The 26068-nt window shown below is 48.8% G+C and overlaps 10 protein-coding genes across 10 annotated transcripts; 4 read left to right on the plus strand and 6 right to left on the minus strand.

Moving 5' to 3' along the window:
• Positions 1-1791: 1791 nt before the first annotated feature.
• N7471_007152 (uncharacterized protein) lies at positions 1792-3025 on the plus strand (the record flags this gene model as incomplete). The annotated part of the gene is made up of 2 exons (XM_057279871.1): positions 1792-2144; positions 2203-3025. The coding sequence occupies 2 exons, from the start codon at positions 1792-1794 to the stop codon at positions 3023-3025; spliced, it is 1176 nt and encodes a 391-aa protein (XP_057134131.1).
• A 46-nt stretch (positions 3026-3071) lies between these two features.
• N7471_007153 (isochorismatase family protein) lies at positions 3072-3822 on the plus strand (the record flags this gene model as incomplete). Its single annotated transcript, XM_057279872.1, has 2 exons — positions 3072-3550; positions 3597-3822. The coding sequence occupies 2 exons, from the start codon at positions 3072-3074 to the stop codon at positions 3820-3822; spliced, it is 705 nt and encodes a 234-aa protein (XP_057134132.1).
• An 858-nt stretch (positions 3823-4680) lies between these two features.
• On the minus strand, positions 4681-7258 carry N7471_007154 (TFIIH/NER complex ATPase/helicase subunit SSL2; the record flags this gene model as incomplete). Its single annotated transcript, XM_057279873.1, has 3 exons — positions 4681-7007; positions 7067-7180; positions 7231-7258. The coding sequence occupies 3 exons, from the start codon at positions 7256-7258 to the stop codon at positions 4681-4683; spliced, it is 2469 nt and encodes an 822-aa protein (XP_057134133.1).
• A 455-nt stretch (positions 7259-7713) lies between these two features.
• Positions 7714-8341, plus strand: N7471_007155 (uncharacterized protein; the record flags this gene model as incomplete). Its single annotated transcript, XM_057279874.1, has 4 exons — positions 7714-7722; positions 7777-7790; positions 7872-7897; positions 7989-8341. 4 exons carry the CDS (start codon positions 7714-7716, stop codon positions 8339-8341), a joined length of 402 nt encoding a protein of 133 aa, XP_057134134.1.
• A 434-nt stretch (positions 8342-8775) lies between these two features.
• N7471_007156 (uncharacterized protein) lies at positions 8776-9078 on the minus strand (the record flags this gene model as incomplete). The annotated part of the gene is made up of 2 exons (XM_057279875.1): positions 8776-8806; positions 8885-9078. The coding sequence occupies 2 exons, from the start codon at positions 9076-9078 to the stop codon at positions 8776-8778; spliced, it is 225 nt and encodes a 74-aa protein (XP_057134135.1).
• Positions 9079-10097: 1019 nt separating this feature from the next.
• N7471_007157 (RNA polymerase II-binding domain-containing protein) lies at positions 10098-11812 on the plus strand (the record flags this gene model as incomplete). Its single annotated transcript, XM_057279876.1, has 2 exons — positions 10098-10247; positions 10316-11812. 2 exons carry the CDS (start codon positions 10098-10100, stop codon positions 11810-11812), a joined length of 1647 nt encoding a protein of 548 aa, XP_057134136.1.
• Positions 11813-12355: 543 nt separating this feature from the next.
• N7471_007158 (uncharacterized protein) lies at positions 12356-13039 on the minus strand (the record flags this gene model as incomplete). Its single annotated transcript, XM_057279877.1, has 3 exons — positions 12356-12472; positions 12556-12638; positions 12733-13039. 3 exons carry the CDS (start codon positions 13037-13039, stop codon positions 12356-12358), a joined length of 507 nt encoding a protein of 168 aa, XP_057134137.1.
• Positions 13040-15821: 2782 nt separating this feature from the next.
• Positions 15822-16139, minus strand: N7471_007159 (uncharacterized protein; the record flags this gene model as incomplete). The annotated part of the gene is made up of 1 exon (XM_057279878.1): positions 15822-16139. One exon carries the CDS (start codon positions 16137-16139, stop codon positions 15822-15824), a length of 318 nt encoding a protein of 105 aa, XP_057134138.1.
• Positions 16140-20620: 4481 nt separating this feature from the next.
• On the minus strand, positions 20621-21548 carry N7471_007160 (p24 family protein; the record flags this gene model as incomplete). Its single annotated transcript, XM_057279879.1, has 4 exons — positions 20621-20631; positions 20754-21033; positions 21101-21289; positions 21402-21548. 4 exons carry the CDS (start codon positions 21546-21548, stop codon positions 20621-20623), a joined length of 627 nt encoding a protein of 208 aa, XP_057134139.1.
• A 224-nt stretch (positions 21549-21772) lies between these two features.
• Positions 21773-26009, minus strand: N7471_007161 (ubiquitin-specific protease UBP15). The gene is made up of 10 exons (XM_057279880.1): positions 25907-26009; positions 25722-25842; positions 25401-25545; positions 25169-25326; positions 24923-25112; positions 24764-24872; positions 23778-24705; positions 22593-23719; positions 22101-22536; positions 21773-22038 (listed from the first exon to the last, which is right to left on the minus strand). The coding sequence occupies exons 1-10, from the start codon at positions 25913-25915 to the stop codon at positions 21929-21931; spliced, it is 3333 nt and encodes a 1110-aa protein (XP_057134140.1). The 5' UTR covers positions 25916-26009; the 3' UTR covers positions 21773-21928.
• Between the last annotated feature and the right edge of the window lie 59 nt (positions 26010-26068).

Consider the following 26068-nt stretch of genomic DNA (forward strand, 5'->3'; position numbering starts at 1 on the left):
AAATCATATCGATCTTTGATGTTTGTACAGCTGTCAATGATGCCTGCGGTTATTTTTGCGTGGTTGACGGATATTCTCTGTAGGGCTCAGCGTAGGTTTTAAAGCTCTGACGGTGTTCCGCGCGCAATTCAGAGCCCCAGTCTTTGAATTGCAAGCAATGCATGGAACCAGAATAATCTCAGGAGTATTCCCGAAGTGACTTGACCGGATGGAATCTTGAATAATTTCCATCAAAGTGAGATTGTTTGATACATTATCTGTTGTTATAGCAAGCAATCGAACTGTAATCCCATACTGCTGAAGTAGAACAAAAAGAACAGCACTCAGATTCACCCCAGAATGGGTTCCATGAAGCGGTTCGAAGCCAAGAACCATCTCTCGATAATTCCAGTCATCATCAATAAAATAGCCAGTGGTTGCCAAAAATGTTTGTTGAAATGGAGATGTCCAACAGTCAAGCGTGATTGAGATCTTCGTATCAGGTGGGAGGTTAATCAAGCGCATGGAGCCTTATAACACCACTTAATTCAAGAAAACTACGTCGGCAAGCATCTTCTGTCAAGGCACTAATCAAACATCGATCTTTAAGCCCTCCCATGCCTATAAAGGTTGCTATTGACCAGCTTATCAAGGGCTACCAGCTTGTGATCCATAGCGCTGCGATACTCCCTAAGGAAAATCGTGATTTATGTGCTGCCAATGAGGTCCGGAAGCAAAAGCGCAATAGGTCTACTAGACGGATACTCCGGACTAAGTGTATGTCGATTTAGGAGGCCAGAGACTTCATATCTAGTTCGAACCTGGCCGTTGAAGCTCCAAATAGCGCTTCTGCAGAACCGGCTCCGCTAGCTTCAACACCGACAACGTCACGCGCACCCACCTCGGTGCACTGACTGCTTTCTAATAGGGCATAGGAGAACGCAATTCCTAAACAAATAGTTATTGAGGATTTTAATTTAATGGTGTTGTGGTTGTTTTATATGTAAATCAAAATTGGAAGTGTTCTTAGGTGGGCCACTCGCTTGTGGATTCTGGGTTGGGGGTCCAACCCATGGGTTGACCTGGGTTGGGTTTTGGGTCGGACCGACCTACGCCCGGGGTTTGGGTTTTGGCGGGGTCTACCTGGTACGGAGTAAACGCTTTTAATATCGGGTCCTCCGCTGACTTGTCTCCGAAGCAGCGGCGAATTTGGGATCTGGAGGTGTGAGGGACTTTCTCAAGGTTCAACTCAACCTAACTTGAACCTTTCTCACCCTCTGTTATTTCCCTATATCCTCCCCTCTTTTCCCTCCTTTTTTGCCTTTCAACCAGTCTATGAATGAAAAATGCTCCTTTTACGCTTCCTCTCCAAAGGAACCCAAGACTTTGACCTGGACCAATAAGTAATACTGTGCAGGCGTATATTATTTGTTTTTATTGCATACATTACCTCACTGATCATCTTGATCATCTCCACTCTCCGCTCTCCTTTCTCCTTTTCTTTCTCTAGGGTACAAAAGAGATGGTCGCTTAAAACGCCTCCACTTCCCTGTGTTTTTCTCCCCCACATTTTGGACCCGGCTCATAAGCGCGTGCATCTTATCTGCGCTTGTTCACAGTGATGAGGGCAAGAGGTAGAGCTACAATACCAGGAAAAACGGACGATGTGAGAGGTACATACACCTATCCTTGATCACAATCTGCTCCTGGGCCTCAGGTATATCTTCTGAACTAAATATTCTACAACTTGGTGAACCGCTGACCACTCTTTGGAAGGGGCTCAGCGGGCCTTGAGTTCGCAAATACATCAACATGTTGCAACAGTTGGATACCCGTGGGATCTATCCAATTAACCCCCCAGATCTCAAGATAAAAGAGGAGACTAGTCCGACGCTCTTGGTGAGCTGGTGGGCAACACTCTTTTCCCTGACTATTATTTTGACTCGAGTATGTGGTCGCTATATCCGGATCGGACGTTTCTTCCCCGAGGACAAGGTGATGATGGCAAGTGTGATTCCGCTGATGATTCGCATGGCCTTCGTCCATGTCGTTCTGATATACGGCACGAACAATGTGAAAACGGCTGGCTTGACGGCAAAGGATATTCGGCAAAGAGAGATCGGCAGTAAACTTGTTCTTGTTTCTCGGATCTTCTATGCAATTTTGTAATGCTTCCCTGATTTTCTGCTTCCTTGGATCGAATCAGTCGCTGATTATGGGTAGCATCTGGACCGTCAATCTCACTGTGGCGCTATTCCTCAAACGAGTTACTGGAATGATCTGGAGACGCTGCCTGGAGAGGCTTTTGCAGTTTCTCTACTTCTTCCTTGCTTCGACATTAATCGCAGTGGTCATTGCCACTCTGGCTGAATGCCAGCCCTTCGACCATTACTGGCAAGTCGTTCCTGACCCGGGTGCACAATGCCGGTCAGGCTACGCGAACTTGATCACCATGGGCACATGCGACGTCGTCACAGACATACTTCTCGTCGCCTTTCCGATTCCGATCATCCTGACGCACATGTCCGTGCAACGGAAGGCCTCACTCGTGGCCCTTTTCGCACTGTCACTCATCCCGATCGGATTCACCTGCTACCGGGTTCCAATGGTTATCTTCCACAGCGGCTCTCAGCAGTATCGATCGCTTCTTGCGTCGCTGGAAATTCTCATCGTCACAGTTGTCTCAAACGCTCTGATCATCAACTCATTTGTACGCGATAAAGGCGTGAAGAAGCCCAAGTTCCAAAAGGCAGTGGGATCCGCGTCCGTCAGCGAAAGCGTAGAATACACATTCAACCAGCACAACGCCGTTACCCATCATCAGTGGGGAAGTGACTCAGCTCTCGCCGGTGAAATGGGCATGCGTCTCGATCCCAATCTCTGTTCCAATAACGAGCTATTATCCCGTCCGGCCATTGTCACCCCTCTATCTCCGCATACCTTCACCACCCGAACAGGCAAGCTGGTCTCAAACTCGCCCTTCAACAGTAACCATAATTCGACAGGGACGGATGATATCTCCATGATATCTCCACGGGAAGCTTAGATGTCAACGTCGATCCACGCGAATACATCGAAACAACGAAATCGCCATGCAAAAGATCCAGCGATGTGATAACCATAGCAACACATCCCGCCCGCAGAGTCTCCGTCTTCGATATCGGCGGCCTTCTCGATCCCAAGCGCTCCACCAGCCTCGACACTCCATCTCCACACTTAGGTGGAAACCTCCGGGGGTGACAACCACCGCAGACCTCACCCGACATGCCAACCACCCCAGAACCCTGTCCTCCCAGGACCCAAAAACCGCTACGCAAAGTAATCCCCAACACCCACTACCATCTAACACCCACCACCATCTCTCGACCCGGAACCTCCCTCGCCCAGGCGTACTATTACTCCCGGGCCGAACTTCCACATCCACCGCTCGCCGCCGTAGCTCAAATGTCCGAAGCGATGAAACGGATCCCCGGTGCCGTCCTACTGGTCTCAGCCTGAGGAGCCTTCCGCTGGAGCTATTTTGGAAGATGCACATGTGGAGGTGCATGATGTGGAGTTTTAAGATGAAGGGGTGCTTTCAAGTTGATTGATTGATATTTGTAAGTAATGATTTACAGTTACTTAATGGTTCTTTTTCATCCGCCCTCCGCTTCCCCCATGTATGAGGCTCAAGATGCGACCTTCCAATACGCTATACTGGCTGTCCGCAAGCTTGGCCTCCAAATTATCTGGCTCAACCGGGGTCTTACCGAGGATTATCTCGCCAACATACCTCCGGCCGAAGTTCGCGTGTCTGCCTTCAATACTAACACGGAAAAGGTCGACTATGGCCTTGGAGACTGACGTGGCGATCCTGACGATCCGGCAAACTTCCTCAACTTCGGGGAACGGCGGAATTTGATGAAGATGCCAGGCGCTGACCTTGGAGAAGTCATCTTAGAGGATGGTAGCTAGCGATGCGCTGACTTGAACCTGATAAATAAGTTCTTCATGATCACGAAATCTCTAACTTTTCTCAAGTCAACACTAGTCTTCCTCTGGCAAGTCAAAAGGCCAGATATCTCGCAGGTCTCCTTCGTTCCTAATTGGTTCATCGTCATCTGCATCTTTGTTTTCCAGAACGGCCTGCAACATCCCCTTGAACATTGTCCTATTTTCTGCTTTTGCTACTTTCCCAGCCCTCTGGGGGAACTCATCCATTAGATGCACAGTCAAGCAAGTTTGACAAATCACGTTTCAGGTTCTGGGCCGCTTCAAAACGTCTGTATTCCTTCTGATGCAAATCTTAAATCAGATTAACTTACTTTCGCTCTACAGTGGTTCGCGGACATATATGTAAGCGGGTTTTCATTTAGTGTATATATATCTTCATGGAGCATTTTCGCTGCTGTAAAGCGCGGCTATCTAGGGCCCCTAGACTAAAATCTATCATAGAGTAAACAATGGGATGTTTAGGCGATTATAAAGTTTTGTTTTGTAAAAAGTGTAGACCTATATAGAGGTACAACTTATTTGATGATTACGAAGGTTGTGGGTCTAGATTCCTCTGTAGTACAAATGGTCTTTTTTTTTAACTTACTATTTGTTTTTAACATATATGGCGATTACTCTGGGGTATCTATCATTCTGGGGTGCAAGGGAAAGGCCAAAGACTACGCGCGCCCAAAAAGGGAAAGCAAAAACAGCAACGCATTTCAGCTTTTAGTCCTCGGTCTCCCTCTCCTTCTTGCGGCGTTGTCGGTCTCGTTCCATTTTCTTGAACAGCGGGTGGTGTCCAGCCTTATCCTTGAGCTGCTTGTTTCTGCTCTTGTTGTACTCGATATAGGCCATATCATCACCACCAGCCAGACCACTAAGAGTGGCAGCACTGCGTTTAGCACCGCCTTTCTTGGATGTCACTCGCTTGCCGGAGCGCATCGAGAACAGATCATCATTGACCTGTTCGACGTCGGCGGATGACTCATTCTGCAGCATGACTTCTTGCAGAAGCTCGCGGCGTTCCGCTGGCGTCGCGTACGAGAGTCCTTCGTAACTGTCTATGCCTTGGAGATGGGTGATGACCTTGAAAGCATAACCCTGATCGATTAGGAATGCCTGGCGTTTGGCCGAGTAGACCATCTCATTGGTGTCCTTGGACACGAGCGAGTAGAAGAAAGCATTGAAGCCCTCGTCGTTTCGGCGCTTGGCTCGCAGGATTCGTCCCAGGCGCTGAGCCTCCTGACGACGCGAACCGTAGTGAGACGAGATCTGGATCAGACAAGTCGCCTCGGGTAGATCGAGTGAGGTATCACCAATCTTCGACAGGAAGATAGTGTTGACCTGCTCATTGTGTTGGAAATTCTCCAGGATACGCATGCGCTCATTTTGCGGAGTTCCGCCGTAAATATAAGCTTTGTTCAGCTTGAGCGCATATCGCTCGAGAGCGTAGACATTGTCAGAGAACACGATGATCTTATCGCCGCGCTTCTCGTGGAAATCGATCAGGAACTGACACGCTTGGAACTTGCGAGGGTTCATGATGTATAGCAGAGCTTGTTTCCTGGAGCTTTCCCGCAGATACTCAGAGTAGAACTCGGTCGTCATTGGGCACCACACCTCGGCACATTGGACCTTGGCAATGTGGCCCTGTGCAGCCAGTTCCATCCAGTTTGCTTCATAGAGCTTCGGTCCGATCAAGAAGTTCAAATCTTTGATCTTGTCGTCTTCACGCAGCAATGTTGCAGTGAGACCAAGCTTGCTCTGTGCGGCGATTGCAGATGTGACCTTTCGGAACATCGATGCCGGCACGACATGCACCTCGTCAAGAATCATCATACCCCATTCTCTCGATTGAAGCCAGTCCATCATCTTCTGGGCATCATAAGACCGGGCGCGGGTCTGTGACACCATTGAGTATGTGGACACAATAATACCAGTTGATCGCTTGAACTTTTCTTTGTGGTCTGACGTGAAAATGGCGATATCACCCGGGTCAATGGTTGTCCACCGCAAGAACTCGTTTCGCCACTGAACCACGGACATGGAACTGGTGCAAAGGACGATAGTGCCTTTCTTGATGGTCGCCGCGGCAGTGATACCCACAAGGGTTTTACCGGCACCACAAGGAAGCACAATGATACCACTCTTGGCTCGTCCGTTACCGAACATTTTACTCAAGCTCTTCTCCTGGTAGGACCGAATCCGCGCCGCTGGTTTCAAATCCATATCCAGATTTGGATTGACTGTGTCACCTTGGAAATCGTATTCTTCCAGAGCAGGACATCCGATCGATTGGCAGCGGGCCTTGACCACTTCGACACCAGCAGCGGGGATTTCGAAACTGTACGTAATTGCTTCTTCGGTCTCATCCTCGCCAATGTCGTCGATGCCATAGTTCACGGCCCCTCCTTCTTCAGTTGTATCTCTAGCTATGGCAGCGGCAGCCTCCTGTTGAGTGGTCTCTCGTACACCAGCTGCATCTTTTGTTCCAGGAATGACGAGACCACCCATTTTCGGAGCAGCACGTTCGATAATTCCTTCGGTATTTTCAATTCTCTGCGGGCCAATCACTTCGTCTTTCAGCAACCGCTGAAGCATTTCAGGATCTGTCGTTTCCACATAGTATCGATTATGCCTCAACACCATCTTGATTTTTCCGTAGGACTTTGTGAACTCGATGATGAACGTCCGAATGCTTTCGGGCAGCGGTGTTTTTGACAAACGGTCCAAGAACTCAACAATATCCTGCGGTTTGAGACCGACCGAAACCGCCGCATATAAACTGTGTCCGGTCAAACGATATTCGTGGAGATGGGTCGGACGGGAAAGCGGTTCCGCAATGGTGGTCAGGAAATCTTGCGCTTGGGGTGCCAGTGGAGAGAAACTCTCGAGGGTGATTGTTCCTTTCAAAGGCTCGATCCATAACGGCCGGTTGTAGTGGTCGCGCTTCAGTGGGAGCGAAGAAAGATCTTTGTATCCAAATCTGGGGTCCGTCTTCTCCACTTGGTTCTTCTTGCTGAATGCCTCGAGAGAGAACTTCTTGACGACCGCTTTATGGTCCAATTTTAGTCTCCGGTTCACTTTAGGTGAGCAGACTGCCACACTGTACCTTTCAGGTTGGTTTCCTCCGGCAACTCTTCCTGGTCCGAGTATTCATCGCCGCTGGAAATGTCGATATCGGGGACTGGCGTAGCCCGCTTCGAGTCACTGCTAGACCGACCAGCTGGATATAATCAGTCACCGGTCGTTTGGAGATATGTACCAGAGACTTACTGTCGGCCGCTTTGCGTTTGGGAGGCATGTTTGGAGTTTGTTCAGCAAGACAAACAAAACAGCGTGGAAGGTCTGATCAAATAGTATCTCAGTGAGTGAGTCACTGGTGAGGCGGAGCGACGCCCCCCGTAAAAGGTATCTCACGCCAGCATGGAACCGAGATGCTGCGCCGGATGAACAGGCGGCGAAAAGAGATCTGCGGTTTATTGTGAAGCAGCGAGAAAGCGTTGGTGAAAGGAGAATGAAATATTCGGTGGAGTAGGATGCCGCCTAGAGCAACGATATATATATGATGGAGAGAAAAGATCAAGGCAAAGGCCGTCCTTAATTCCCAGGTTCCAAAGGCGATGAGATGGTTGATAATCATTGGCCTGAGGCACCAATTGCAATAATTGGTCCATGCGTAGCCGCCCGACCTCGGGACTGACGTAGAGCATTCTTTTCTGTTGCTTCACACACATCACAACTACCAGATTGTTCGCCATGAATACGGTAATTTCCTCTGTCAAATGCCTCTTTAATGTTGCTAATTATGTTCTCTTCTAGATTCGATCTACCTGGTGAGAGAAGATGTCTCTATCGGAAAGACAAAATATAAACAAACTTGAACATATGTACTGACGTGGCTCTCATTTGAACAGGATGGGCTGGGGCACCCTTTGCCTTGGTATGTGACCTATTGACGGATCGCTGGCCAAGTACCAGTGAACAAATCCAGCAATTCATGTGTGAAGAAGCGACTAACCACTCCCCTATAGCTGGCGGCGGAGCATACTATTTCGCGAAGCAATCGATCAACGCCGACCGACAAGCCCGATTCGAAGCCGAAATCAAGCGCAAGGCCCAAATGAAGCAAATGGAGAATGAGCACAAGCGCCAGGCGCAATTGGCGCCGACACCAACCCCGGGCAACGACGCTAGCTCGAAGCGAGCGAGCATGGCACGATTCCAGAACGCCTCCGACGATGCCGCCTCGCCAAGTGCCGAAGCTTCCCACGATCCGGCGCCGACCCGGCACGAACCCTTGACCGAGACCGACCGTGTGGTGGAGAAGGGGAAATACGAAACGGCACAGCCGTACCGGCCTCCGAGCGGGAACCGGTTTAGTTGATCCGTTGGCCGCATTGTATACTATTTTGATACTGAATACTTCGTACGCAAACTGAAAAATAGTGGATCAGTGGGGAGTTCCTCGGACTCGATCTACTTTGTACTACATTTGGTTCGTTGCTCGTACTCGAGCTGCGAGTCGACTCAGTACCGGATCCATTCGCGCAAAGCTAGCTATCTAATGATCGCTGCCATTCGCAGCGATGATAGAGAGAGGTCTAACCATCTCCACTCCCTCCTTGTCTCCACGTTCAATAGTAATAATGTGTAATGATAGCACCATCCCAGAGTGCTAGTCAAAAGAGAACCAAAACGCCGAATTCCAAACTCCTTAGATCATAATGCATCACGTTGCAATCTTGGAAATCAGGTCCTGTATCAGCGCCTGCACCGACAGTGCCCGTCAAAATTGCGAGTCGTTCAAAAGTGTGGCGACTAGCGCGCATGGAAGCAAAGTGGGGGGTTCCTGTATATCAGGTTAGTTTCTCCACACCAGCTCGCATTGACCGCAAAAGTAAAAACGTGGTAGAATTTCAAGACTTACTTGGCGCTAGTAGATATGCCCAAGCTCCGTTGTCGCGAGCTTTCGAGAGCAGGTGGGACAAATGGGAGTACCACGCCGGTTACAATGCAACCCATGGCGACAGCGCGGGCAGCGCGAGAGTCAGGACGAGGACGGTGGGCTGAGAAGTGACGGATGGAGGGACGGGCGATTTGGGAGGCGAGAATGGAAGCCATAGTGTAGATTCCAAAGTTTGTTTTGAGGGTAGGTTTGATTATGGGGTTGATTTTGAGTTTGATTTGATTTTGATTTGATTTTGAACTGAGAGTAGAACTGACTGTAAAGCAGGATAGAGCAGAGGGTAGAAGAGAGAATAAACTATAGACAGAACAGGGTTATATAAAGAGAATAACAGATGAGCAGTCAGGCCATGCAACCGCGCAAGTGATCCGGACATTGCGGGGCATATGGTATGGCCTGATCCTCAATGGGAATCCTCATCCGTGATCAGATGGTTTAGGCAACTATGGCTGATCGGCATCTTTCCTATCAAATAAAATCACTTCATGGCTCATAGCGGATTTGTCGGCAAGAGCCCTTACGCCATCGCGGGGTTTCAAGTCGAATGTGTGGGGGATGTTTTTAGCGTCCTTAAGACTTCACCGCGTTAACTGCGGGAATAATGGGGATAGACCGGGAACTCAGTTCCGAGGAGTTCAGTTCTAGCCTTCCAAGGTTGGAAGTAAATCTGATACATAAACTGATAATTGATTATTGATATGCTACTAGTACCAACTGTTAGGGTAAAAGCGTGTAAGAGCAAGATGATCTTCTGGTAATGCCCAGGTGCTTGCTATCTGGGGCACTCAATGTACTTGTTCATTGTGTCACGTGATTCTGGCTGACTAATAGTGTGTTAACTCCACCTGGGCAGGGCTCCCTCGGGGGGCTTCAGGGCTCCTCTGACGGCAAGGCTAAAGAAAGACCAAGACTCAGGGTCGAGTACGAACTAAGGTGATTTAAGCTAGGCTGGGTCATAAAAGAGCACAATTCAGTTGATATTTATATTTAATTCTGTCAGGTTTTACCGCCGGGACATATCAACTAGGCGATAGCCCGTGGACGGACCCCGGGGGCATATAAAGGGTCACGTGCGATAAAGCTTCGATAAGCTTCGAACATGAAATATAGAGGCAGCGAATGTTGGACCTCTCACTCTTCCCTTCAAAAGATCGTGAGATCGCTGACCACAATAATGGCGAATCATGGTGTTGTTATCCTCAAGGCTGCATTTGCAGCTTGTCTCTTACGTCCGGATCCTACTTCGGTTCCTCACGATGAGATAAGCGCGTTTCACACCTCCCTCGAGCGCGCGCTGTCGCATTGCTCTCCAGCCAACATTCAGGTCTGAGCCTTTGTCACCTCTGTTTACTCTCGCGTCCTGGCTTACTAAATAGCTCTTTCCCCACACAGACCTGTAAAGCCTGGTTGCTTCGTTTTGTTGCGTTTTCATCTAATAGGGTTGGGGGTCTGGTCAATTACCTGGAAGCTCTCGCTGCGTCCTTCCCACCACCACAGCCCACTGGATCCAAACTTTCGCCAAAGCGCCAACGCCTCCACATACTCTACTTGCTTAATGATCTGTTGCATCATTGCAAGTACCATCTAGGCACCCCTGCAACCTTCTCCACAGTGAGCGGGTCCCTGCAGCTGCATCTCGTGAACTTGGTCGGCTACGCAGCGACCTGTGATCGCCAAAAGAACCCACGCCACCATCGACGGCTAGATGATCTACTAGATCTCTGGTCTGAGCACGAATACTTCCATCCCGAGTTGGTCAACAAGCTTCGGGAAGTTGTGACTATGGGGGTGCCACTGCCTTCAAACGATGCGGCCAACGAGCTGAACCCGGCCAAGAACAAGAATGTGCCTTTTATCATGCCATTTACACATGGAGATCCATCGACGCGTTGGCACGAAGTTCGTGCGGGCAACATTTATCCTCACATTATTCCCGACTCGGCTATTCCCATCCGGCCTGAGGCCATCAAACCGATACAACTACTAGCAGGTCCTGCCGACGCAAAGGCGGTGGAATCCCTCAAAGACTTTCTCAGTGATGTGAACAAGCTCTTCGACCCGGAAATCCCTGGCGATGATAGACATACCGACATCGATCAGCTCGGCCAGACAGTGATCCGGGGGAGAACACAGGTGACATCCTCGATGGCGAACACTACCACGGATGGTCCCTTGAATTCTGTCAACCCGCAGATACAGACACCGAGGACTCGCGCGGCCGAAGTCGCAGCCGTAGCCGCAGTGAATCACGAACTAATAACAAGCGCCGACGCTACAGCGACAGCTCCACGAGCCAGTCCGAGTCACAATCTCCAAATGGATCACGATCATACAGACATGGGTTCCGTCGTCGCAATGACGCACGACCAAGAAGCCGTTCTCAACAGCGCTCACGAAGCCGCGAAAGCTCATACACACCTCGCGAACCGCCCACTTCACACTTCCCGCCCCCTCACCAGCCTCAACACGCCTCCGCACCCATCAGCTCCTTCCCCCCTACTCATCCCTCCAGTGGACAATATCCTCATCCTCCCATGGGTATCAACACCGGCTATCCTCAAGTACCTGCACCCAACTACGGTTCTTGGCCTCCGCCTCCTCCGCATATGCCGACAATGCCCTTCCCCCAACCCGGATCCGGGTCCTCGTCATCAGCATTCCCTCCTCCATACCATCACCATCCTCCTCCTATGCCGCATGGACAGAACCAGGGACAAAACCAGGGACAGCGACAGGGGTACGGCATGCCCCCGGGTCAGTATCACTTCCCTCCTCCTTATTCTGGGGGTCAGCAAGGTGGGCCATGGGGACCTCCTCCTCCTCCCCCCCAGGGTGGGCGCGGCTGGCAATAAACATGTGCACATGAAACGATGTAAGAGTTATGTTTGAAACGCAATCGATGAGTCGGTGGAAAGGCAGCCTTCCAATGCTGCAATTTGTATGATTACGGCCCCGCCGCAGCGGGATATTCATGTTCATTTAAAAAACAATATGACAGAGTACATGTAATTGTTGTTGCATCTCGAGTAGATACTTTACTGTAGATAGTATCCACGGTGTACATTGATGCTTGTGTCCAAAATAATTTCAAACATCCAAGATTTCCACAACCTAGTAAACCGCGATAGGCCTCTTATTGGGGGACTAACAAAGGACGCAATCTACAAATATGTATAGCAGAGCCCGCCGCGATAAATAAAACATAGAAAAATAACAGCCTATAGAAGTGTCGTATGCAATTACACAATTACACACCGTAACCTCCATGAACCAAACATCACAGGTATAGTGTCTATATAATATCGAGTATAAAGGAAAAAGAAACCAAAAGACGCCACCATTCTCTCCTCCTCAACTGCAAGTATACAACCCCAAAAGTACATCCCGCACTCATCCATACCACAGAGTTCCAGACCGGCCAAGTTGTTGACATTAAGTGAGAATATCCATGATCATATCAGCCTGTGTCTCCGGTATATCTTTCATCTGGTTCGAATAGTACGTCTTCTTAGCCTCCTCGAAAGACTTGCAAGTGTTGAAAGCGGAACCCTAGAAGAAAGAACAGTTAGATACATTCTTCTTCCTCGGAAACATAGAACAAAAAAGAAGCAAGGGAAAACGAGAATACATACCTCATTCTTGCTATCGCAGCACATGGGGGTATAACCTTTTCCAGTGCAGGTATCAGGAGCCTCCCTTTCGGCCATGTTTTTGCCTAAGAAGGTATATTAGATTAGTGCACAATAATCAACCTTTCAGGATTATCATGAGATCTTGAAGAAAGGACAGGGAGAAATATAGAAACATACACCGGAAAGATAAAGCCGAGCTAACCTCTATCCCGCCGACGACTGGCACCAACTCGCCGAGCGGGTTGATGATGTCCTTGCCTGTCTGCTGCACAGACATGCAGCAGGACTTGTACTTACCCTTTGGGCATGTGTACGCCTCGTAGGGGTTGGGCGATGGGGTAGGCGAAACCGAGGCAGAGCTCGAGGGCGAGATGAGAGACTTGGACACGGAGGATGTAGTAGTTGGCTTCTCGCTTGCCATTGGGATGGCAGCGGTGATGGACAGGAGGGATACAAGGCCCATGAAAAGAGTTGTGAGGTGCATTGTTGCTGATCTTGTGATGTTCGTGTGTTGTGTAGGTATGAAGAGTGTTGAGTGAGTTGATGTATAGTATTGTAGGACGACTGGCCACGCCGCGGATGGCTTTGAGGGTTTGGATATCCAAAATAAACGTCAACGTTAGAGACAGTGAATTAAAAGAGTGTGTATTGGTCTCCAGAATTGAGACCGAAATGGATGGCTGGTTGTCGCGCGAGGTTGTCGTATGGGTGTGTGTCGGATAGGAAGAAACAAGAACAAGACGTTGACCTTCAACGTACGCAGTGCTCGGTTTTTTGGGCGGTCCTGCCAGCCTCAGCAGGCCGATCGCATTTCCTTCTACTTTCCTCCCTTGGGCGCTTTTGGTTGGCTCATGGTCGAATCCCGGGATTCCAGGGGTTTCATCCCTCTGTTTAGAAGGCGAAGTATGGCCTTGATTCGCTGCTGAGTTAAACCATGTGGAATGCGCACGCTCGGTGATTGTTCCTGTTGGTTTTACTGGGTGCTCATCCTCTGGTATGTGGGCTTTGTTCTTAGTATTTTCTGTTGTTTATTTATTTCTGTCCCAATGGGATATGTATATATTTTGGCTGCGATATAAGCAGAGTCCATTAGAACATACAACGATGTAGTCTAGTCACAGCAATAATTTCATAGCCGCTTCAAACCATTTCATGTTCAATGACGCAACTCGTTTGGAGGACAAGCTCCCTGCGAGTGTATTGGATCCTCCTTCGGAGGCATGCAAGGGATGCGTTAAACACGCCGCCCTTCACTACAACGCGACAATACCCTGCTATTAAGGCTGAAGCGTTCTTTGAGATAAAAGCCAGCGACTTGGGAAGCAATTAACCAGAGAGCTTGATCTATAAACGATGCCAACAAAATAGTAAATTGCACATATATGTAAAGGATGTTCTTCAGAACAAAAAGCACACTTTACGAGGCTAGCTATATGTCTTAATTCATGTCAAACATGAAGATCAAATTCTAATGAGCCCGTAATTGAAAAAATAAGCTTGAATGCGATCATCAAGCTGCGCTTACCGAATCTATCATCACATGTAGACATAACCCTATGTACTCTAACAAAATGAGTTTCGTTCGCTTCGCTGATCGCCAACATATATTCCTATTTGAGTGAGAGAAGCGCATTGTGTGCACGCACTTTTTGGTCTCATCCTCGCACTCCAAACAAATATCTGAAACGTCGTTATGGTCGATCAAAGCGGCCCGGCCCCGAACCGCCAGAAAAACTGATGGACCCAGCCTATCTACGACTACTTCGTGCTTTTAATGGACATAGATAGACCTAGCTAAGCCAGGTTTTCTAGCTCCGTGCAGTCGAGGCTCGCGGACGACCTCTAAGTATACTCCAAGCACCACTTTCATGACAATTTCCAAGCCGACGCCAACTCCAAGCCTCTGAGTATTTCTTTATATCTGAAGTTGCCTTGCTTCGTACAGTTTTAATACACAATGTAATATTCACATATCTATTTGCCTGGTCTCCACCGCTAAAAGTACTGACATTGAATATATATATTTCAACAAAAAGCTAAAAAAGGCACACCGAACAAGCCCCGAAAAAAGATTAAAGACCCCAAAGCAGATACTAGATAAAGCCAACAGGTCATCTGGCTAGTATGTCTTCTTATTTCAAGCCACAATGGCGTTGCGGTACTGACGTCAGTTTGTCTCAGAGTATAAGCCCGACTTGTTTCAGCCACCAACTCAATAATGAAGAATAAATGAAATGCACAACATATGGTAGTAAAGAGCCAAGCTTCGATAGATACCGATAAAACCATACGTACTACGCGGGGCTACGACATTACAGTATCTATCGAGCCAAAATAAAAAAAAGAAGAAAGGAAATAAACACCGACAAATTGAAGAAAGACAGGATTGCTCCGGTTCGATTGCGCATAATTGTACAGGTCATCAATGCCCAACATGGCTAGGTGGTATCGTAGCAGGGTATAGTTTTCCCGAGGGACAGTCCGGTGTCCTCGACTCGGAGAGAGAGTTGGTTCATCACATAAAATCAAAAAGACAAGAACAAAAAACGAAAAGAGAAAAGTCGCTGGTAAGAAATACAAATCCAGATAATGTACAGGCCAATATTCCTTCGCAGAAGGAATATCAAGCAAAAGGGATGAGTTGATCACTTCGCAGACCCCGGGAAAATGGACAGTGTTCGAGAAAAGAACGAAATGGTCATGAAATATCGTTTTGTAGACTGCTCTGCGGTCCAATGAGTAACTCCAGAACGATCACAGATGAGAAGAATGGGAAGGAAAAGTCCGGTGGGGATTCAAGACATCCCGGACGCTGAGGATCAATCGATATCCTGAAAATGCCATGCAAAAGGTAAAAGGTGGGTAAAAAAGGGTTGGGGAATGGGAAGGACCATTTCGTTGACCCCGACAAGTCGAGGCCATATAGAAATCAAACTCAAGAAAAACATTCAATATATCGCTTGAAAGCAGGCACGCTCTCCCGCGCGCGAATCTCATAAAACTCCGCAGAAAATTCTGCATCTTGGTAGGCATTGACGGAAAGTATACGCGGGCGTTGATGGTCCCATAGGGCCATCAACAGCTCGCGAATTCTAGCCATCGTTGTGATGCTAGATCACGGTTTTGGTGGAATAGGATCACTGTAAAGGACTTCCGTTAGCTTTTTTTTGTAATTTGAAGCCACCAAGATGAAAGTGAAAGCAAATGCATACCTTGACACAGAGAAAAGCCCTAATATCCAGCAGACTTAGCCTCAGCAATGCCGCTCACTTGCTGATGGGCGTGAAAGATCCATTATTGGCCTGTCGGGGCATACTGCCGCCGCTAGAGACGAGGCTATGACCACTCTTGCCGCTGCTCTGGCTATCACGGCGAGAGTCGTCCGTGTCAACGAAGGAAGACATTTGGCGCTGGGTGTACTGCAGCATGGAGCGGTTGTAGTCCTCCAGCGAGGCACGAGAGGGATCCAGCGACCGGTAAGAATCGACAAGAGTCTCATTGGCCATGTTTTCCACACCACCGGAGTCTGGGAACATGGTGTGCATGTTTTCGGTTGCTTGTTGCATTTGAGCGGAGTGAGTCATGGTGGAAAATGTCTAGGGTTGAAGCGGTTAGTTAAGTTTCAGGACTAGGCATCAAACAGCGCCAGCAGTGCTGATCAATAGCATCAGGATGGGTGGTGGTCTGTATGCTATAATATGGCGACGACACGGGGATGAGGCTGATGGACAGGACGATCACCGTAAGGTGGAGGTTGGGTTGTGGGTGCCGTGGGGAATCCAGATGGTACCGGTGTCCCAGTCAATTCAAGATTGCTCACCTGTGATGTTGGAATATATCAAGATCTAACCAGTTTTGCGGGTTGTGTTGGATAATAATGGTAGGGTGGCAGAGAGGCAAGATAATGTGGGCTAAAATCGGTGGAAGTTCAACGGTATGTATGTTCGGGCCAAGGATATAAAATGGTAGGGGAAAGTGCTATGGGGCAGATTCAGGAGTTAGGGCATATACGAAGAACAATTGGATCCAATTTGCGAGCAAGGTTTATATATAAGACATGCGTGGCTCCACAGGAGAGTATGAAATCACATCGGTGGATGTTCGAAGATGGCAAACGTACTCAACTTCGCAGCCTCTGATAGGTCAATAAGGTGCCTAATTTCTCTTTCGCCCATGGTAAACACGAGATCTCTACCGATTACACCGAGCGGATTACGGTGACATAATTGGACGAAAGGGGGGGCAAAGAGGGGGGGGGGATATTTTCTCCTAGACGACATCATAGGAAGCATCATAAACCCCAGCATTTGTAGGAAGTGATTACCGTTGACCTATTGGGTACTTCGTAGAGCACGGTGTGGGGTCTAATCATCATCAGAGAACGTTATGAACTAGCTAATATCCACATGGGCACAGAGACTGGTGAACTTCGGGAGCGATATTATCAGTTGTTCCCACCATGTATTGGTAACAGTGCTCCGATGAGGTCACTGGGGAATGTAAATGACCATTGAGAACCGAAGGCGTTTTTGAGATCGGCACAACTACAAGTCCGGTCCCCTGCAGATCCTTGCCTGACGTTTACAGGACGAATCATAATTGAATTCTCATGGGGCTTTTGACGGGCGAGGCCCATCTCGCATTCTGCGTCGCTACGGGATAGGGTGTCCTTGTGAAGGAAAATGTGGACATTTCTGGTGGAGACCCGGTGCAGGAGTGGTAAACACGCTGTTGGAAAGCCGCGGTTCAGAGTGTGGTTTTAATAGCGATAGGCCTGGATACATCGATAGATTCAAACTAAACCGATAGTCAGCTCGACATGCATATAAAACGAGGTAATCCGAGTGGCTCAAAGCAGTAAATGCGCCTGCAGCACAAGAAAAAAAAAGGCTGTGCCTTAGCGTAGCTGAGGCTCAGGTCAAATTGAGCCATGCCGTCATACCCCGAGGCATCGGGGCGACCCGAGCAATTTGGGTTATGCTTCGGCCGGCACTCACATAATACCGATATTCGCCGGTCATGGAAATGGAATACGAAAACAGAGTTACCCGAGTCTGAGTGAGTCTGATTTGATTATCATCAAAAGTGGAACGTTTTTTGCGGAAAGTGAGCTTGAACTCGAAACGGTCTGGTACATCGTCTCAAAAGACATGGAGGCTTGCAGCCACAGTGGAGACAAACAGTTTGCAGATGAAGGTTTAATCGATCTTCAGACTGTTTTCATTCGCTGTGGATTTATCAGAATGACAAAATAGGAAGAAATCGAGACATCGTGTGGAGATGAGCTAGCGATCTCCTTGGGGAATGTACAGTCTTAGCGTTAGTGCCTGAGGCAGAGTGGCACCTGACGTCAGGGAGCCCTCATCTTCAAATGATACCTACATAGGTACATGTAGGGACTTGAATTGTACATTGACTATTGTACTATATTGTAGATAGTCATATTAATCCACTTGGTCCCGGACAGATGAATCTCAGGCACGGTACTGGAATCAGGAGATTCCATGGTCCATGGAATCTGACGAAAATGCTCGCGACCAACACTACGTTCCGATATGGATATCGGGGTAGTTCCACTATGCTATCCAAACTTGTCCTAAACGAAAAAGATATTGGCGTAAATGATCGGTACGACACATGGGGCAAGTGGCAGGGGTGTCTGCACCAAAGAATGGGGGTGGAGGGAGTTATGTATTTGCCATCCATGAGCCCTGGACGGAGATTGATGCCGGCGGGGGGAGGCGAATTGTTGCAAGATTGGCATGGAACTGAAGATATCAAAGCCATTCATCTACAATCTGCCTCTACAGCAGTTGTATATTTTGCTCAACTTGAAGAGGTCTCACTACATAGCATTACAACCTTAGAGTGACAAATCAAGGCAAGCCGGAGCTTATATCCAGCATATAGAACCCCCCTTTGTTAAGAGCAATGTTTCTTGTGGGAGCAAAATAGCAACGCCAGACGATCGTTTGAATTAAAACCTATATTTCTCGTTTACAGTCATGATCGGCCATCTGACTTTTCAGACTACAGCATAGACTTGGGGTTCCCAGGAAGCAGTTTAATCCAGCTGGCACCGGTCTAGATCAAAGTTGGTAATATAGTGAGCTTATCATACCGTACATATGAAGACTAGAGAGACATCTTCTCACAAAGTGGGTAGATAGACTATGATACTCATGAGTTGACTCAAATTCTATGCGATGTCGTAAGTAGAAAGAAATTTGTGGAGTACAACCTGTGTTTTAGCCCCTTTTGCAATATACTACTAGTCTGATGGAGCATCATGGAGCATGAACCATAACACCGCTTCTCCACCTCGAGGGTCTGATCCCGGATATGACAGCATACGATAATATACCTACTTAGGTTGTATCAACAGCCGAGCATGTCAAAAAAAAGCGTGCGAGACATGGACGTTACCGCAATGTGCACTTGCGGGTCTTCCCTGCCTATGAAATGTCAATGAACGAGTCTTCACGGTCCACTTTCTTCATTATCCCATTCCAGCTCGTGCCCGTGCCTGGTCTGACCCATGAACCACATACGAACCCACAAGGCTATTATGACGACATTGAAGCCTCAGAATGCCCCAAATCAAATACAATACATGCATTGTACACCTCCGTACTGCATGCCGATCAATTGAAACAGCACTTGAGTCAGATACCCGAGATTGACAATTTCCAGCGGCACCTTGAATGATATCACACCGCAGGCTCTGACGGCGATCCCTATGATGTATTGCAAGCCAAAGGAGCACGGAGGTATACTATGTATGTTGCACATCGTAGCGAGAATATGATATCACTGGAAGCAATTTGATTGCACAGAGCCGATTCGTACCGGCATTACCTCACGTCATGGCCTCTTACCCAGATGCACCTACAACATATGCGTCCATCGACAACCCTATCTCCACAAATTTATTATTGATCGTCTCTAGATTTGCTTGTAAGCCCCCTGTATATTGCGGGCCAGAGCGAGAAGCTAAAAAACCTGTTTTGGATCAGATGTCGGTTCCCATAGTAATATGTACAACATTGCCCCTTAGCTGGACAGCACTCAACACACTAGCATTCATCGATGCATCTGGACTTGTGTATACCATCTTTCTGGCATTATATATGGGGAAGACAACGTCTAACTGACGTATGAAACCGGTTCGAAACTCATCAGTATGTGAGCTTTCGCCTCCGCTCTGCGTTCTGGTCGCAAGGATTTGTTGTAAGTCATTCCACATATCAAATTCCACATACGGAGGACTAATGGGAGACTTCCCTTCGCTCAGAAACAGGTTCCGTCTCTGCGAGCATTGAGTACCCGCTTCCCCGCCTGCACGGTTAACTGGCATGGTAGGTGTCGGGAGAGGCACAACAACACGAGAACGGGTCCAGCACAACACGACACAACTTTTCAACGGTCTCGACTCAGCGAAAGACCCTTCTTTCGGACATAAACCGGTTTCTACTCTTGCGAACATGCAGCCGGCGTGCAGCACGCAGCACCGATCACCCTCGCCTCCCCGGCTGCGCTATGGTTCAGTGACCATTGATGTTATTCAGCGACAGACGATCTGACTATTCGGAGACTTCCCTTCGACGGAAACCGGTTATATCCCTGCGAGTATGGAGCATAGAGCTTGAGGCGTACAGCTTATACCACCGGGCATCTCGAGCATGGAGCATAGATATTGGGGCGTACAACGTATACCATCGGGCATCTTGCGCATGTGCTTTCCCAGTGTTTTTTGGTTCTGCCGATGTGACAATCCATCTTCCCTTGGTGGGTTGTAGGTCCCCCTAGTACAACATTGTAGACCTTCGGCTTGAACCCAAGTTGCTTGAGAGACCAAACATTTACCTCAATTGCTCTCTTTTGGCATGCCATACGATCAATGGCCACCATGACTCGAAGCCAACTACTATACCGAATATATTTCCCATTTTTTATCCAGACAGACAAGAACATCATAGATTTTTCAACAAAAATAACTAGGCCAACACGCCAGACATAGAAGGTAGTAAAATGCATCATATTATTGTTCATGCTCATGCTCACATCACACGTAACCTGTTTCAAAATGTCAATACGAATCCTCCAAATAGGATAGACAGCAGCGACAAGACAGTCCGGACACGACCATGACTTGCGCTTATATCCAACCCTCAAATACGGGGAACAAGTGAACATACCTTTCCGGGCACCCTGGAAGAAGAAGCGCACAACAAAGACCTGCAACGCAGCCATGGAAACCATCATCAAAGACTCAATCACACTGAAGTTGAAAATCCGGCGCTCGGTACTCCGCACGGTACTGAAGTTACGGTTCTCGCGTGTGCGGAAGTACTTCTGGTTGCGGGAGACGGTGGAGAGCTGCGCGGACAGCTTGTAGATGGACTCCTCCAGGCTGGAGGTTTGCTCGGGGCTAGCGCCCTGGCGGGAGGGGAGTTGGGCGCGCTGTTCGTTTTCAACCTGTAGGTTCAATTGCTCAATTAGCATTTGTTGACCACTTCCTTAAGTCGACGGATATGGAACGTACGGCGATCTCGAAGTCGACCATCTTCTCGGCGAAGGTGGACATTTCATTGTTGAAGCAGAAGGCGTACTCGCCGACGCTCTGCGCAGTGAAGACAAAGTCGCCCTGGCGCTCCTTTGTGCCGTCTAGAACGACCTTGCCGCCCGGTGCGGTGACGGTGTAGTCGACATCGAAGGAACCGCCGGATTGGACCTGCATCGTACAAGATCAGCATTTGGCGCCACCACGTATATCCATAGCTCCGCGACTAAAGCAAAATATCACGAAATAAATGCGTTATAGCTGGATAACCAATTGGACGTACCGCGAAGTAGAAGGCCACTTTGGCGTTGCTCTGCTCAACGTTCGTGAAGAAGCATGCTTTCTCGTTCGCGTCGAGTCTGTAGGTGAGGGCGGTTGCGGTGACGGATGAGACCAGGGAGGCCAGGCCGGCGAAAAGAGCGAACCGCATTGTGAGAAAGATAAACCGAGAGGGGACCGTTGAACTGGGGGATGATATCCGCGTCAGGAGATGGCGTTCTGGCCAACTTTGTCTTCCGCTGTTTGATTTGTTTGCATCCATGCAAACAAACTTCCGTATATATCAACTTCGGACTACTTCACGAGTCTATTTTGTAGAGATGCACAACACATGGGAAAATAAACAATCTGTACTCATCATATAGACGGGATTGTCTTCTACTTCGGCTGGTTACATAACGTAATACGCAAAAAAAAAAAAAAGAGAAAGGCATGATCATCGCATCAGGGTGTCGCTGCTCATGTACCGGATTGCAGCATACAGCCCTCCATCAACTCGTAACCCCCCAGCGCCATGACTTTAACACTTGTTTAACGAATGGAGAATCCATCACTCTTGCCCCAGAAACTCCGGCTCTTGTTGGGATGATCAAGACCCAGGAAGTCATCGGCACCAGCGGCTACGTCTGACAAGATATCACCTGAGAGAAGTTAGTTAGCCCAAAAGGAGATTTTCCAATGGAATCGAAGCAAAGGCACTCACCATCTTCAAGATACTTGGCGTTAGTGAAGGATGTTCGGGGGACCACGGCGAACTTAAGCTTCTCAAAGTTCTTGCCCTTGATCTGTGTGCGAGCGGAAAGGCGTTTCTTTGTCTCCGCGAAAAGTTCTCCAGGCTTCACAACAAACTTGAAGGGGATTCCGTGAGTGCGGTTGGGTTCGCGATCGAAGCTGAACACGCTAATGACGCGGTCCTCGGCCTCCAGATTCAATTCTTCCGATGGGATCTTTTCGGCGTAGAGTGTGGCGTATTCGTTAATGGCAGCCACGCTTTGGTCTTCCCGAAGCTCTTTGTAGACCTTTCCACTGTGTGTTTCGGCAACCCGGATCGGCTCATCGCCCAGTTCCAGCTTCTGCTGCAACGCAGCCAGAAGATCTGCTACGGTGCCACTGCGGGAAATCAAGATTTCAACAATCTCCTACTTGAATATTAGCCAAATCCCAGGGTCATGGGTAGGGAATGCTTAACACGAACCTCTTTGGTGACGCCATCGGGAAGCCATGTGACTTTGAAGCACTTCTTACTCTCATAGTCAGTCAAACTCATGTCCAGTATCTCATAGTACAAAGCGTCTGCCCGGTGCATGGTGTACCCGTAGGCACCATATTGACCGTTAAGGATTTGTGAGAGGTTCTGATTGACATTTCGCTTCAGGAAAGGCTTGGCCCTGCCAGTACTGGCCATCACGGGTGCGAATCGAAGATGAGTCTCGTCCACCTTGAGATGCTCACCAACTTTCTTGGCGAACTGGTCATAGGTCATCTTGCGGCTGAGAGTCAAGTAGAAAGTGTCCCCCTCATTGGTCTTGATTGGGGCGAATTGAACTTCCATACGGTTCAAAAGGTAATCGTAGAATTGCCGAGCGTCTGTGTAAAGTGCTGAGGGTGGCAGTTCGGACTCCTTAATTGCGCGCTGGAAGGTAACGATGTCGCCGTCCTGAATTTCAGATTGTTGGAAAGTCTGCTTGGGTTTCATAACGTCGATCATGGTATGTTTGATCTCTTCAAAGAGCATGAACTCTGTACCGGCAGGCCAATCCATCTTGGAAAGGATTGTCGGGGCCAGCTCGCTCACCTTCTGGGTCTTGTGAACGTAGACGGAGCAAACACCAGTCAAGGTCTGGGCCGTAATATCGAAGTTTTTGAGGAAAATGAGAATCGAGTCATTATCGGGCCACGGGGTAGGTTGTCCGTCTGCGCCAGTCGGTGCCACCTCCACCCACAAGCGGAAGAGCTGGCCTTTGGTACCGAATTTGTTGTACGCCTCTTCAACAGTAATTTCCTGATCGCGGATCACCTGATCGGGTCGGGTTGTCTTGTTCTGACGGTTGACCATGACCCAGAATCGAATGGCTTCTGGTTTGAGATCTCGTTCTTCGGCGATTTCCTGTGCAAATTCGCTGACCTTCTTTGCCCGAAGAGTTTTGTATTGTGTAGGAAGGGCCGGATCGTCCGCGGGTAGGTCACTGCTAGTCAGATCGAAGCCGTGGTGGTTTCGGAATGCATCCTCGTTAAGGACGCCGACATTCATGTAAAGGTGAGCTTCTTCTCTCTCTTTCTTCCGACGCAACATCTCCACCCGGTCCTCAGACATACGCTTCTCTATTCCATAGTTAGCCAACCGGTCAGTTCTCCAAAGAACAGGAATCTCTGGACATACCAATGTGAGAGGGCACATCATCCTTTGTGACCGGTAATAATACATTATCCTGTCTCGTTTTCCGGACGTAAACCAACATGTAAGCGTTGTTTGTGCGGATAGCGGATCGTCCTCCAGTAGCTCCGTTCGTGCGGTGCTGAGAGTCTCCGTAGTTCTCATCTAGGACTTCTTTGTCGGTAGCTCGGTTGACTCGGTCATCGTCAAAGCGGTACCAGTCTCCGTCCGTGGTGGGCTTGAGGAAGGCATAGTAATGCCCGGCATCGAGGTTACCACTGTGGACGAGAACACCGTGCAATTGGTAAACCCATGACTCCGACTTGTCGGCGCTCTCAGAAAGATAAGGAGCCGCATCGAACTCCATAGGGAATGTGTGATAATCATTGACCTTGGCCATCATGTCGAGGTTGAGGTCGTACTCGAAACGTTTGAGGTGAAGATGCAGAACGGGAGGGAAGCTCTCGAAGATGACGCCCTTCTTGGCGTCTTGCAGACCGTATGGCTGCCCAGCTTCGTACTTGTTCTCCCCCTCCAGCGTCTCAACCTGAATGTAATCCCGGAAGCTGTCGTCTAAGGTCTTGTTGCCTCGAACATTGAGTTGAATATCCCAGAAGTCTTCCACACGAGAAGACTCGTAATCGACATTGATGCAAGAAATATACGTTTTAGTTTTTCCGACGAACAGATCAGGCAGAACTTTTTCTGCAACAGTACCCTTCATCTTGTGCTCCAATCTTTCCATGAGCTTTCGTGAGAGCTCCTGTACATCTTGCTGTTCAAAGATCTGACTGGATTGCCAGCCAAAGGATGCGGTGAGCTCGGTTGTGGAAACAGCAACATCATTGGTCTGCAGGTTGTAGAATAGTCTCTGAAGGGCCCACGCGCTGTTCTCACGCGAAGCTTCCTGGTCAGTCGGTATTTGGTACACGGCCTAAAGATTTTCATTAGTCTCAATAGTTAGGGGAGCAATCGAAGTTTTCTTCTCGTACCTTGCGGAAAGCATTTGTGAAATAGAGCGACTGCAAAAGTGAGTTCAAGTAGCATGTAGCTCCCTGGTTCCTCAATCCCACCATTCCAGTCTCCTTCTTTGAGTCGTAACTAAAAAAGATGTTAGCTTCACTCGGTCAAACCTCCCGGAGAAAACACACTTTTGGAAACTGTGCCACAAGACCCCTGTGGGATCTTTCACTACACGAACATAGGCCGTGACAATTGCCTGATCATCTTGCACCAGCGGGACGGATTTTCCCTCCCACGCATGGCTGAACAGACCCTTGAGGTCGGAGAATCGGGTAAAACCCCAGTCCCCTTCCTCGGCGGTGAAACGGTGTGTTGCAACTAAAATCCAACTTAGCGTTCTGATCGAGTAATCCCTCAAGAATTGAATGTCTTACCGTGGTGCGTGTAAATGGAAGGATCGTTCACATTTGACAACACCAGCGCGAACTGCACACAAGCGTACCAGTTCTCCGGGGGTCCACCCTCCCACGCATGTTCGAGGTAAAACGAGGCGAATTCGGTCTGGTTACCGTACGGGAAAAAGAGGATGCGCCTATTCTCGAGTCAGATTCAATGCCGGCACAGAGCCATAGAACCAATCCAGGCAAAGAGATTTCAGGCACCCACCAGGGGGAGCCACCGCATCGGAAGACGGGTCCGTGTGACTTGCGCTCCATCTTCCTCCAGTCTGACAAGCGCCATGTGTTGTGGACCTCTTCTAGCGTTTCGAGGTCCTGGTTGTGGGGGAGGACCTTTGCCATCATCGCCGCGTCTATATCCATGGGGGCTCTTGATTAGCGACCACTCAGTACAAACAAGCAAACAGGAAGTGTATTTCATGAGGGCAATCTAATTCAGGTGCCATGCAGTGCCATGCAGTGCCCAGCTAGCCTGTAAAACCGCCCTCCTGCTTGGGGTTTAGGGAAGGAGACGCAACAAAGAACATACGGTCATCTGCGGTCGGTGCGGACTCAGGCTCGTCGGATCCCGACCGGGAAACGACGACGACATCGGTCTTTTCGGCAGGGTATTGGTCATAATCATCGACAAGCATGTCGTTCTCCGCGAGCTGGTAGAACAGGGTTAGGTCCAATGACGACACTAGCGAGGGGCACGGTCGGGGGATCTCTCACGTTTTCCATCGCGGAAAGCGCCTTCCCGTCCCGGAAGGCGTCAAAGTTTGTATTTTAGGGAAGTTTTGTGAGTAAAAAGACAGAATGTTGGCAAGAAATACACTGTAGAGCTGGTGGTGGAGGAAATTCGTCTGAACCCGCAAAATAATCAGGGCCGGAGCT

This window comes from Penicillium samsonianum (assembly GCF_028829775.1).
Source record: "Penicillium samsonianum strain IBT 33392 chromosome Unknown utg000004l_segment0_segment0, whole genome shotgun sequence".
NCBI lineage: Eukaryota > Fungi > Ascomycota > Eurotiomycetes > Eurotiales > Aspergillaceae > Penicillium > Penicillium samsonianum.